The 12,453-nt window shown below is 37.4% G+C and overlaps 1 protein-coding gene across 3 annotated transcripts in view; it reads left to right on the top strand.

The window, feature by feature from the left end:
• Nucleotides 1–12,453, top strand: part of dnah5 (dynein, axonemal, heavy chain 5) — a 78,595-nt gene that overhangs the window by 14,343 nt on the left and 51,799 nt on the right. The window contains exons 3-24 of one of the 3 annotated variants that reach the window (XM_088929162.1): nucleotides 66–150; nucleotides 1,008–1,144; nucleotides 1,741–1,959; nucleotides 3,105–3,242; nucleotides 3,336–3,512; nucleotides 3,723–3,836; nucleotides 3,990–4,097; nucleotides 4,172–4,294; nucleotides 4,733–4,948; nucleotides 5,353–5,379; nucleotides 6,202–6,309; nucleotides 6,616–6,701; nucleotides 7,058–7,379; nucleotides 7,519–7,725; nucleotides 8,189–8,360; nucleotides 8,692–8,837; nucleotides 9,134–9,308; nucleotides 9,423–9,668; nucleotides 9,951–10,141; nucleotides 10,622–10,715; nucleotides 11,149–11,291; nucleotides 11,594–11,795. In XM_088929162.1, the coding sequence (XP_088785288.1) occupies nucleotides 66–150; nucleotides 1,008–1,144; nucleotides 1,741–1,959; nucleotides 3,105–3,242; nucleotides 3,336–3,512; nucleotides 3,723–3,836; nucleotides 3,990–4,097; nucleotides 4,172–4,294; nucleotides 4,733–4,948; nucleotides 5,353–5,379; nucleotides 6,202–6,309; nucleotides 6,616–6,701; nucleotides 7,058–7,379; nucleotides 7,519–7,725; nucleotides 8,189–8,360; nucleotides 8,692–8,837; nucleotides 9,134–9,308; nucleotides 9,423–9,668; nucleotides 9,951–10,141; nucleotides 10,622–10,715; nucleotides 11,149–11,291; nucleotides 11,594–11,795 (3,436 nt within the window). Of the gene's footprint in view, nucleotides 1–65; nucleotides 179–989; nucleotides 1,145–1,740; nucleotides 1,960–3,104; nucleotides 3,243–3,335; nucleotides 3,513–3,722; nucleotides 3,837–3,989; nucleotides 4,098–4,171; nucleotides 4,295–4,732; nucleotides 4,949–5,352; nucleotides 5,380–6,201; nucleotides 6,310–6,615; nucleotides 6,702–7,057; nucleotides 7,380–7,518; nucleotides 7,726–8,188; nucleotides 8,361–8,691; nucleotides 8,838–9,133; nucleotides 9,309–9,422; nucleotides 9,669–9,950; nucleotides 10,142–10,621; nucleotides 10,716–11,148; nucleotides 11,292–11,593; nucleotides 11,796–12,453 lie in introns of all 3 variants that reach the window. The other 2 variants (XM_088929161.1, XM_088929163.1) reach the window with 2 other exon arrangements.

Below are 12,453 nucleotides of genomic sequence, written 5' to 3'. Positions count from 1 at the left end.
TCATAGTTCATGTGTGAAAGCCTCATGCCTTATGAGTTGCATCAATTAAAATCCCTGTCTTCCAGATTGACCGCATGGATCGCTTTTTTGCTGCGGGGGGGCTTCCTCACATTATGTTTTATTATCAAGATGTGGAGTCAGCAGAAGCTGGTAGGTATACCCACTTACAACGGTTGTAGTTGGAAAAGCGCAATGGGGGCCCCATCGGCTTTAGAACATCAGTATTGTGTGATGGTGTTTTCCTTTTTATTTTGAATAGTGTTAGGGTTATGACTGTATGAAGTTAAAATAAAGAACTGGGATTAGTTAGGATTGAGATAAGTTAGGATTGTGATTTATTTTATGCTTACGTTTAGGGTAAGGGCTGAAGCTACAGTAAGATTACGGTTGTATCTACAGTTTGTTGGAGTTAGCCTTGAGGTATGGGTTGTGTTTAGAGCTCAGGTGGACTGGGGGTAGGGTTTACTTTAGGTTGGAACAAAGATTAGGGTTAAAGATGTAATTAGGGTGAGTTAGAATAAAGGTTAAGATTGTAGTTGACTGAAATGTATGAGTTAGAGTCGCGGTTGGGCATTAGGAATGAAATTAGAGTATGAAATACAGTTAGGGTTTGCATAAAGCTCTAAGGGTAAGACCTAGTCTTGTGTGTGAAATTAATGTTTAATCAGGTTTAGGAGTAAGATTAGAGATAGGATTAAGATTGAATTCAAGTTGGCTTTAAATTGGTCAAGGGTATACTTATTACTATAAATGTAAAGTATCTGGGATCTGGAATTGACTTTTAGTCTACATGTTGAGGTTAACTCAAAGATTGGACTTGATAAAAAATTGGTCTGCGATTTGATTAGGGTGAGATTTTTGGATTTAACAATAAAATTAAGGCACTGATATTAGAGAAGGATAGAAGTTTTGATTAGAGTTGGGGTAGGGGATTAAAGGGATGCAATGTTTTTGAATAATGAAAACATTTTAAATTTGAACATGTACAGCATCGACATCTGCTGCAGCCAGTTCATCCGTAGGCAGAAACAAGAAGCCTAAAGTGTTTCTGACAGAAGGCAGAGATGTGGCACTAAGTGGGGTGTGTGTCTTTTTCACAAGAGCCAATGTTTCCAAAGCCATTACATCAGAAAATGTACACAGGGTAAGGATGCCACCTCCTAATCATCTCAGACTTCATTCTTTTTCATAGTGAGGTTTTAATTATTTAATATTAAGCCTACAGGAAACTGCATGAGTGTTTAAGGAGCACACGAGGAATGTGATGTAACGGAAACTAAACCCTAAAAAGTCCGAAAAAAATATTCAATATTTAATTTAACCAGCTAGCTCTGAAGTATTTTTTTCTTAAAGTTACAGATAAAAATTGTATAACTTCTTGTATATGTATAACTTGGGTCTTGGGAACCACAGACCAGTCCTTGACTGTTTTTTATTACGTTTGTTGCTTAAAAGCTTGCATTTAAGACAGTTCTCCACCTGAAGACTTATCAGTAATATAAGGATTGTATGAGTAAAAGCTATCATTTATAAAGCACTTTTTAGCTGCTGACTAATTGTATTTGTGTGTCTGTTGCTTAGTTAATAGAAACAAGACTTTCACTCTAAAAAAAGGCAGGGATTTTGATTCTATATCACCTCTCATCACCTTAAGCAAAACATTAAGTACGCTGATACACTGTTCTATCTGAGTTATGTTTTAAACATGCCAACACAATGTTGGGTTTCTATCATTTGTAGGATGTGAACTTCAACATGCTGGACACAACAGAAGTTGGCCTGCTAAAGAGTGTGGAGCAACTGCTGTCTGAAATCTTTATTCCCACTCTGAAGAAGATGAATTATGGCTGGGGAGATTTAGCAAGCCCCCAGGCAGCATCTGTCAGACAGGACTTCCTTAGTTCTCTTGACAGCTTTGTGGCTGTGCTTGTTGGGGCCCAAGAGAGCTTAATGGAAAAGGTGACTTCAAGTAGTTTGAACGGACCATTTAAGCAGCCTAGGCCTCTAGTTCTGTCTTTAGAAAGGATGAATTTAGAAACTAGAGTAATGTCGCTGGATTAGCATAGGTAGCTGAAATATATTTAGCAGCTACAGAACTGGTAAATCTCAATCCTGTTTTGTTTTGGAAGGTGGAGGAAAACTAAACCTATTTCTCACTGAAATACATTCCCTAAATCAGGTTATCAAAAAGTGGTAGTTTTATGCCATCATTGAAGGCAGAAGAAAACTTCACTGAGTAAGAGAACTTTACTGAGAAGCAATAATTTCTGTATCATTAAGAAATAAACCTCACTCATTCATTCCTATTTATTGTCTTTTTTGTCAGTCATATAGAGATATATTTCAAAATATGACACTGTATACTATTTTGGAATAGTGTAATTATTGTACAGTATTTTATGGATGTAGCAGACCTTCACAAATATACTTAAAGAAGTTATACAATACTGAACTTAATTTTTACTAAATAAATTTGTGAGGCCTGTATTCTGTTTATGATGCAATTTGTGAATTAAACTTGTTTTCTGTAACCAAGGAACATGTGCAAGCAGGTTGTGTATCACTTTGTGTATGACCTGGTTTGTTCCAGTTCTTACTGTTTCAATTTGCTTTCAGAGCACTTTGTTTGCACTTCCAGATTTGTGATAACCCATAATTTAAACTTTGTATTGTTAGTTGACCTTGATAAAGTGCGTTGAGCTGTGAGCAATAACATTGAGCTAAAACTTATTTGTTTCCCTTAACAAACTTTTGTACCTTTCTGCATTTAAGTGCAGGCTTCTAAATTCAGTTTTATGTAGGATTTCAAAGAAACACTTTGTATTTTACATGAACAAATCCAAGACTGTGCTGGTGGTGCTGCTAACATAAATTAAGAAAATAGTGCAACATTCACTCAGTAAAAAAGGTTTAAATCTTATACCTGTAACTGCAAGTTGTGGGTTCAAATCCCAGATGAGATGCTGCTGATGTGCATTTCAGCAAAGTAGTTCACCCAAGTTGATCCTGTTGAATACACAGCTGTATAAATGAGTACAAATGTAAGTCACTCTGAATAAAAGCACCAGTACAGCTGAGAATAATATGTTCCACTTACCTTCCAGGTGAATCTAAAAGAGTGTGAGACTTACGATTTGAAAACTCTCAAAGGACCATCTGACTTCATTGCTGTAGCCAACAGCACAGAGGCTCTGGAAAAGATTGAGGCGTGTATAAAAGTGTGGATCAAACAAATAGAACAGGTAATATGGAGCTCAAGTGGGAGACGTAGCCCAGCATGAGAGATTTTTTCCCCTTTTCTTTAGAAATGACTGACGGCTGTCCTGTGGTCTCAGGTCCTTGCAGAGAGTGACCAGCTGAGAAAGGAGGCGGATGACCTTGGGCCGCGGGCGGAGTTGGACCACTGGAAGAAACGCATGTCCAGGTTCAACTTCTTGCTAGACCAGTTGAAGAGTCCAGATGTCAAGGCAGTGTTAGGAGTGCTCACTGTGGCTAAATCAAAGCTCCTCAAGGTACGGCAGGACTCCTTTTAATAGGTTTTGTAAGAGGAAAAACGAAGTAGTGGTTTAACTATTCTTTATTTTATATTGGTTTCATAAGCCAAAACTGTTACTGATTAATGAATAGTGTAGTATGTGACTGGTTCATGGGAAACGGACCGTATTGTTGCTGTTCATGTAAAAAAATAACAGAATTTTTATGGTTATGTTAAAATCTTTTAGACCTGGCGTGAGCTGGATACTCGCATCACAGACTCGGCCAATGAAGCCAAGGACAATGTGAAGTATCTCTACACTCTGGAGAAATTCTGTGATCCTCTATACAACAGTGACCCAGTGAGAGAACTTTTTTATTTTTAATGTTAGCATTAAAAAAACTATATGTAACCCACCATGTCTGATTATACAGACTTTTAACCTCTAAGAATCATTTTGCATAAGTGTCTTAGGGCTACGTGTTAACATTTATTTTTATGCTAACTATTTTAGGTTTCAATGGTTGAGGCCATCCCAGGTCTCATTAATGCCATTCGTATGATTCACAGTATTTCACGCTACTACAACACCTCTGAGAAGATCACATCTTTGTTTGTAAAGGTAAATAAAACCTTTATCACATTCTTCCTTCATTAAAATAGATATGCAGAGATTTGACCCCTTTTTTCTCACAGGTAACAAACCAAATGATAACCGCATGCAAAGCCTATATTACACAAAATGGAACTGCCACCATATGGGACCAGCCTCAAGAAATCATAGCAGAGAAACTCAAAGCTGCTGTTCGGCTAAATGAGGTAATTATAACTGTTAATTACCAATTTTTCATATTTTGTATATGGATATTGATGACTCCTGAATTTAATTTAAAATATGAAGATAGTCTTTGGTCCTTTTACACATATTTGAGACATGGAAATATTGAGAGTGGTATATTCTACAGCAGTGACTCCTCCTGCCCCAAGCAGTTAGAATGACTCACCAATGGGAAAGGAGATTTATGTCATTAACCTGGTAAGAGACATGGCTGCTGGCACCTCTGGAATTGAATCCAATGCAGAAAGGAGCAGCGCACTTAGCTAACGTGTCAATTCAGTCACCCTTAAGTGCTCACAGGTAATGTCACTAACCTGTTCAATAACTAACGAGCAGAGCAGGTACAATCCAGAACATCCCAAATATTTGTGACATGTGAACATCATACTATTAATTGTTTTCTGGTGTTGACCTATTAGGAGTACCAGCGCTGCTTCCACAAGACCAAGCAGAAACTGGAAGAGAGCCCCTCTGAGCGTCAGTTTGATTTCAGTGAGATGTACATCTTTGGTAAATTTGACACCTTTGAGCGCCGCCTCAACAAAATCCTCGGCATGTTTGACACCATCAAAACATACTCTGCCCTGCAGGACTCAAAAATTGAAGGCTTAGAAACTATGTCAACTAAGTTCCAGGTACAACTCTTTGCTGTTAAAATCTTTTGCTAACTTTGAGTGCTAGGTTGTTTTGTACTGGTTTCATCATCTAACCATTTATATTTTAAAACAGTGAATGATCATGGCTAGAAAAAATACAACGTGCCCTTGTTTTTCTTTCACCGTGTTTCTTTAATGTTACACACAAGTTATTAAACATTTTCTTTCCTCTTGAAAGTTGCAGGAGTTTGGGTTATGTAAGCAGTTTTCTATATCAGTATATCTGTCAGCTTTTTTGGATGTATTATTGTGTTGCAGATTTAGTGTGGATTTGGTTGTGTAGTTCAGGAAAGGATGACAAGTCACTAAGTTTGAAGCTGAATTCTATTGTAGTAAAGCTATAATTTCAGAGTTTTGATTTCTTTATTACCTTTTCTGCACAGACTGCAGAAATGCAGGAAAAATGGGAGGTAATTTATTTCCCTGTTTTGGTTCTTACCCTTAATTTTAAATGGTGCATGATTTAAGTACTGTGTTCTGCATTTGGGATGACCACATGGTGGAACTCATTGGAATTATTTTGTGGTCTGCATTACTTTGTTTCTTTGCTCTTCATCACAGATCTTTTTCTGCTCATCAGTTCTTTGTGTGTTTAAAGTTGACAAACTATACAAATTGTAAAATAATTTTACTGAAAGAAAGATTTGATACTCTATATATGAGTGATATGCATGTTCTTCACAAATGTGCACTTTCTATCCTTTTCACTGTGTGCCTTTTCTTAGTATTATTTCAATTTCAGTTGAGGACAGGGTTTGCTTTTTAGATTAAAAAATTTATTTGGTTTCAATAAAGTTCAATAAGTAATTAGAACCTTATGAAGGTGTCAGGTGTAGCCATTCTTTAAAAAGTTTACATGCTGGGGTACAGTGGTATTCCATGTCCTCACTATTACAAAACAGCTCTTTTAAAAGATCAGATTGTCAATAGCGATTGCCTGACTTCTGTGATTTATGTTTTGCAACTATTAAAACACACTGTATGTGTTAAATGGTTTATTGTTTTGCCTGGTAGATCTGCTTCCTTTACATTCGTAACAGTCACTTCTGAGGATTTTAGGCAGACACATTTGAAAACAATTTCAGAGATGGTCCATATTGAATATTTGTCTCACAAACAGAGACCTTCTTACGTGTATCTAAGGTATCTTAACTTATAATACACATTAATTTCCTCCAGAATTCAGTATTATTATTACTTTCCAAAAACATGTTCTTATTTTTGGGTTTCAGGGCATTGTATTGACTATGAAGAAAAAGCAATACAATTTCTTAGATCAGAGAAAAACTGATTTTGACCAGGATTATGTTGACTTTTGCAAGAGTACAAATGATCTTCATGTAAGTAACCTACTAGTAAAATATTTAAGGTGCAACACAGGATCGTTCTCTGTGTAGTTTTTAACAATAGTGCAGAGGCTTGACTGTTTTAATTACTTCTCAGTGCTTAGAAAATCTAGGAGCAATGCAACACAGTGTTTATACAAAAACATCTTAGGTGTTATTTGCTATTCGTTTCCTAAAGACATGATTTTAAATGTTGTTGATCTATTTATATAAAAATGCAAGAATTTATTCCAGTGAAATAGTTTAAGTATTTTTTTCTTTTCCTAAACGTATCTATAACTGTATTATTTTTTAATCTAGAATCAATTGAAGACTTTCATGGATACCTCATTTGACAAAATGCAGAATACTCAGAGAGCCTTGATTGTGCTGAAAAAATTTGAAAGGTAAGTTCAAATATTTTTGATGAAGAACCCTGAATGTTCTTGTTGAATGTCTTTGTTAATGAAGAACCCTGAATAAATAGAAGCTAATAGTATTTGCCACACTCTTTTTTAAAAATAGTTATAGCTGATTTATTCCACAAATATTAAATACCAACAATATTTACAATATTTGAAATGCACGAACACTTAGTTCATTTATCATGCACATGTAATGTTAATCTAAGCTTAGTGTACTCTTAATATTTGACTTGATAAGATTTGATTGTAATATTTATTTCAATAGTTACACATGCAATGTGGTCCTATTTTCTAAATGTATTTCAACCTGTTTCTTATGGTATGTAATAACACCAAAGACTTGGCATCCCAGACCTCGGCATTGATGATAAATACCAGAGGATCCTTCAGAACTATGGCCGTGACATTGAGATGGCATCCAAGATATACACTAAGCAGAAGAATGAGCCGCCCATTGCACGAGACCTGCCCCCTGTCTCTGGGAGGATCCTGTGGGCTCGTCAGCTGTTCCATCGCATACAGGAGCCCATGGATCTCTTTCAGCAGCATCCCAGTGTTCTGCAGACTCCGGAAGCGAAGCGCATCATCCGCAACTACAATAAAGTGGCCAAGGTGCTGCTGGAGTTCGAAGTCCTCTATCACAGAGGGTGGCTCAGACAGGTGACTGAGTAATCCTCATAAGGAGGATTTTTTATTATATTTTTTCTGTAAATACCTAAATTCTTTTATCTCTTGAATACAGTTAAGCAAATATAGTTAAAAGCTTACATATGATGAATTCTGATTCCTCTTTGCACAGATCGAGACTGCTAAGGCAGGCCTGCAGGCGTCCTTGCTGGTGAAGTCCCCTGAAACTGGCGAGCTTTTTGTCAACTTTGACCCTCAGATACTCACTTTAATTCGGGAGACAGACTGCATGAGCAGAATGGGTTTGGAAATTCCTCCATTTGCTGCAGCACTTCAACAGAAGCAAGACCTTTTGAAGAAGAACTGCAACAAATTACAGGTGTGAAAAGGCTGTACAGTCCATAGGAACATAAGAAAGGTCTGCAGATGAAAGGAAGGATCCAGCCCGTTTTGCTCATTTGGTAGCTTAGTAGATAAGGGAATAGCTACTAAAGTTTCCTCCAGCTGTTTTGTGAAGCTGCCCAGCATTTTGCACTTCAACCATTTGGTTGGGATGTCTGTTCCAGATATTCACTACTGCTCTTTGAGTGAAGAAGTGTTTACTTAATCTCCAGAAATACCCAGATCCCTTTCATGTGGAGCTTCCTGCAGCACTGAGGCACTCATGCAATATGTGCTTCATTGTGTATGCTCCTACAAGCAGTGTGGTACTGCCGTAACTCTTGTTATGCTATGATATTCTGTTTGCATGGAATATTTTATTCAGTGAAGAAGGTTAAAACTGGAGTTTGGAACTGGGACAGGCTCATTTGAATGCTGATTGTAGCCTTTTTCATTCACAGATGATTCTTATGGAGAATACCAGAGTGAGGTCCAAACTGCCCAGTGCCTTTGGGCAGCTTGCTGCATCCCATCTAGCTAAAGTGGATGAAGCCATCCAGCCAGGTTTAACTTCACTAAACTGGACTTCTTTAAACATTGAAAAATATTTAAATGGAATTATTTCTGCACTTGGTAAGAAATAAGTTATGAAAGTTCTACTCTTTTAAGTTGCTTAACGATGTTTGATGAGAATCTGATAATTTCAGAAATGTATACTAACTTCAAATTAATGGGGGAGGGGATTTTTTGTCAGGTTTCAGCATTCTGTAACTGTGTTAGTTGTTCTATTTTTCAGTCTGTTTACTTGGAGATGGACTCGATTGGTTTTATTGTCATGTCTTTGAGAAGAATATACAAATGAAAGTTTTCTTAAAGTACATGATCAATGCACTAGCAGATCAAAACATCAACGGCGTCATTGCTTTTTGTGTTTTCCTTCCCTTTTGTAAATGTCAAATCATAGCTGAATTGGAGCTGCTGCTGGACCGTGTGAACGATCTGGTGGAGTTCAGGATTGATGCGGTACTGCAGGAAATGAGCACAGCACCGCTGTGCAAACTCCCAGACGATGAACCCTTCACTTGTGAGGAGTTTGTCCAGATGACTAAGGTAAACGGCTAATGGTTCAAGAAAATAAGATAAGGAAATGCTAAAAAATGTGAATGACCCTATATCCATCCAAAGAAGCAAACTGTAATGCAAATAAATGGAAGATGCTTTCTAAGTAATTACTTTTGGAATTTTACAGTTTTCTTAAATGGTAATGGTGCAATTTGCAAGTAAAATGTATTCCTCTTTTTTCTCTAATATAGTTACTGCAACTGTATCCTTGTTAAACAGTTTCTTTCTGTGTTTTGAAAAAAATTTGATGTGACTTCCTTTCCTTTCAATTTTGACTGTTTCAGGAGCTGTGCATAAAGGGTGCTCAGAGTTTACAAACTAAAAGTTCCCTGGTAGAAGAAGCAGCCAATGAACTTATTAACATGCTTCTGGATTTTGAACCCCAAAACAAGGAAAGAGAGGAGAAACCCAATGATGAAAGCAGAAATGAAAGTAAAATTGCCAGTGAAGAGAGTGAAGGTGCATATCCCCAGCTATTGATTCAAGAAGTTTCCTAGAGAAAACCACAGAATTAATAATTAGATTACTGGCAAATTGCTCTATAGTAATTCTCTTATTTATTCTTGAATTCAGATGAAGATGATGGGAAATCTGAAAGCAGGCTTTTCTCTCGCAACACAAACCAAGGTAGCACAGGTCCCCCCTCTCCTTTGGCAAAGAAGAAGAAGAAAGACATTGCAGAAATCCTGGAGGAAGAGGCACATGAGCTTCTCTCCCATTTCAACCACCGCAACGTGGAGGCGCTGCTCAGAGTCACCCGCAACTCGCTGGAGACTCTCCGCAAGCGCATCCACATCTCCTCCATCATTCACTTTCTGGGTAAGAACACTACTGAAGCTGATGCTCTGCAGAACACAGATATCCATACTGGTGCTCTTGTTCTTCTCTTGCTCTGCATACCATTTTTTTTTGGTTAAGAAAGTAGCGTATCCTACTTAAATGCTTTACGGACATCTGTATTTTACTGTTATTTAATTACTTACTGTATATCCTTGTTAAAAGTCAGAAATTCAGTCCCGTCAATATGAAACTTATCGTGATTTCACTGATCAGATATAGTAACCGAGAGCAAGCTTGTGTGTTGTATTGTTTCCAACGCAGAAGGTGATTCTTCAAACAAACAGAAAAGCACTGGACAGCCCATCTTCAAAACAAACATCACCTTGTCTATCCCAAACATCACCATGGTCCCCGCATTGGATGAGGTGCAGCAGGCCCTGAACAGGGTGGTCGAGTACGTTGTTAGTGTCAGCAAGGGGGTTGGCCAGTGGAGCAAAGAGAGGATTTCCAAGGTTGGACTTCTAAGATTTTTCTCTTCTTCTCATTTGGATTGATGGTTTGTTCTCTGTATCCATGCTTTGCAGGACATGTATTTTATTGTGTAACGGTGTCAGAGAAACATACAATAGATTTGTTCAATGGAGATATGAACTGCAGATGTAGTAATGATTGGCTGAGAGTGAATTCTTCTTACGATGAAAGCACCTAAACTTTATTGGTATTGCCAGCTGCACAACATAATGTACTTGCTCTTTTATACAATACACATATAAGAACATTTTGCTTCCTGATTTATTTGTTTATATGCATATAATGAATTTATATTAATACCTATATTTAAACAAAATAATTGAACAGCTGTTCATGCTGCACAGCATGACTTTTCCCATGCTCACCCTACCCTATCCTCTATTTGCTTGTTTTCTATTTTTATCTTTTGATGATGTCTGTGTCTGTCTGCACACATACTCAGGTCTTTTTTTATTGTTCAGCACAAGATGAGTGAAAGGAGGATTGCTGCTTTGAGGCGTGACAGCAGAGACAGCGACTCTGAGGAGGGGGACACCCTACATAGAAGTGCCACTGGTATTAAGACGTTGATAGCTTATTTTTTTAACACATGCAGAGGAAAGACATTTATTATCATGAAAGTAATTTTCTACAGCTATGAATCTGCTATTACAACATAGTCGATTAAAATGCACTGTTTGCATGAGATTTGCTACCGTGATAAGAAAAAATATTTATATGCTTTAGTGTGTTAATAATGGATCATCCTTCATGAATGCCCTAATGAAAGTTCTTGTTCCATAAAGAGCTTAATTAATATTTTGCCTGATAATTTATTGAACCACTTCTATCAAATTGAGCAAACACTTTTTAAAGAATTACTTTCTTTTGCAAGTCTATTGAACTGAGCCAAGGTATAGTTTTTTTACATTGTTTTATTTATTTTATGATGGACCTAAATAAATGTCACCTTTTTCTGAATGATGCCTTATGTTGTTTCTCTCTCCAGATGGCAGTACATCTGACATATCAGCGTCTGTGAACCACACATTCTGTTTTCAACCCAGGAACTATTACAAAACTGTGTCTGAAAATAAAGAAATTGTTAAACTGGTTTCTGTCCTGAGCACATCCATTAATTCCACAAAAAAGGTAACTGTATAGAGTAGCTACTGTATACATAAACAATATATTTATCAATAAATACATCACTATATATCTTGAGATATTAATTAAAGTTGTAGCCACCAACCTAAAAATGGTTGTTACTAAGTGTTAACTTATTGTAGTTGTGTGCATTCTAAAATTAGAAAAAGTAAAACAAATAATTCTACACTCAGAAAAAAATAAGGGATTAACAATAATTCAAAGGCATTGTGGATACCTGGACACTTTAATTCAGGCTTTACACTTTGCAACAACATTTCAAGAAGTTCTGCATTTCTTTTTAACAGGAAGTTATGACAGCACTGGAACGCTTCAGTTGTTATCACCACATCTGGCAAAAGGAGAGAGAAGAAACCATTCAGAAATTCATAATGGGAAGCCCTCTTCTATCAGAGTTTGAGTCACAGATTCTGTACTATAGAGACTTAGAACTGGAGATCAATGCCGAGCCTGAATTTGTTACTGTTGGAGCCCTAGCCCTTTACACAGGTAGTGTCAGAGAGCCTGCTTTTAAATTTTCCAATACAGGGTTGGGTTGTGAGTGGTGAAAGGGTCCTGACAGTTTCTGTTTTACTCTCAGAGACCAAACACACATTCTAAATGCACATTAAAGATTTGAGGCAAGGGGTGGCAGGGTGGCACAGCGGCACAGAGTAGCATTGCTGCCTCACAGCGCTGGGGCCCTGTCTTCAATTTTCTGGCTGCCATGTTCATGGAGTTTTGTTTGATCTTTGTGTGGGTTTTCACCAGGTGCTCTGGTTTCCTTCTACAGTCCAAAGATGTGCTGGTAGGTTAATTGGCTCCTGGAAAAAAATCAGTTTAATTCAAACTATTTTATCATCTTCAAGGGAATTTTTTATGGCAGTCTAGTACAACAATGAAACAAGGACAATCAGCTTTATCAAAAGAGAAGTTGGTACAATAGTGTTGCAGGAGATTGTTTGAGAGAGATATTGCAATAGGGATGAAAGATTTACTGAATCTATTACTTTTACACCTGGGGACATAGAGGCATCTCCCATCTGGGTGAATTGACCCTGGTGTGAGTGTGTGATGTTTGTGTCTGTTTGCCCTGTGATGGACGGGTGTCCCATCCAGGGTCTCCCACCTTGTGCCCATTGCTTGTCAAGATGACTATATGTGTGTG

The sequence above is a fragment of the Atractosteus spatula genome, chromosome 12 (genome assembly GCF_055471065.1).
Source record: "Atractosteus spatula isolate fAtrSpa1 chromosome 12, fAtrSpa1.hap1, whole genome shotgun sequence".
In the NCBI taxonomy this organism is placed as follows: domain Eukaryota; kingdom Metazoa; phylum Chordata; class Actinopteri; order Semionotiformes; family Lepisosteidae; genus Atractosteus; species Atractosteus spatula.
This window is presented reverse-complemented; position numbering and strand designations above follow the sequence as displayed.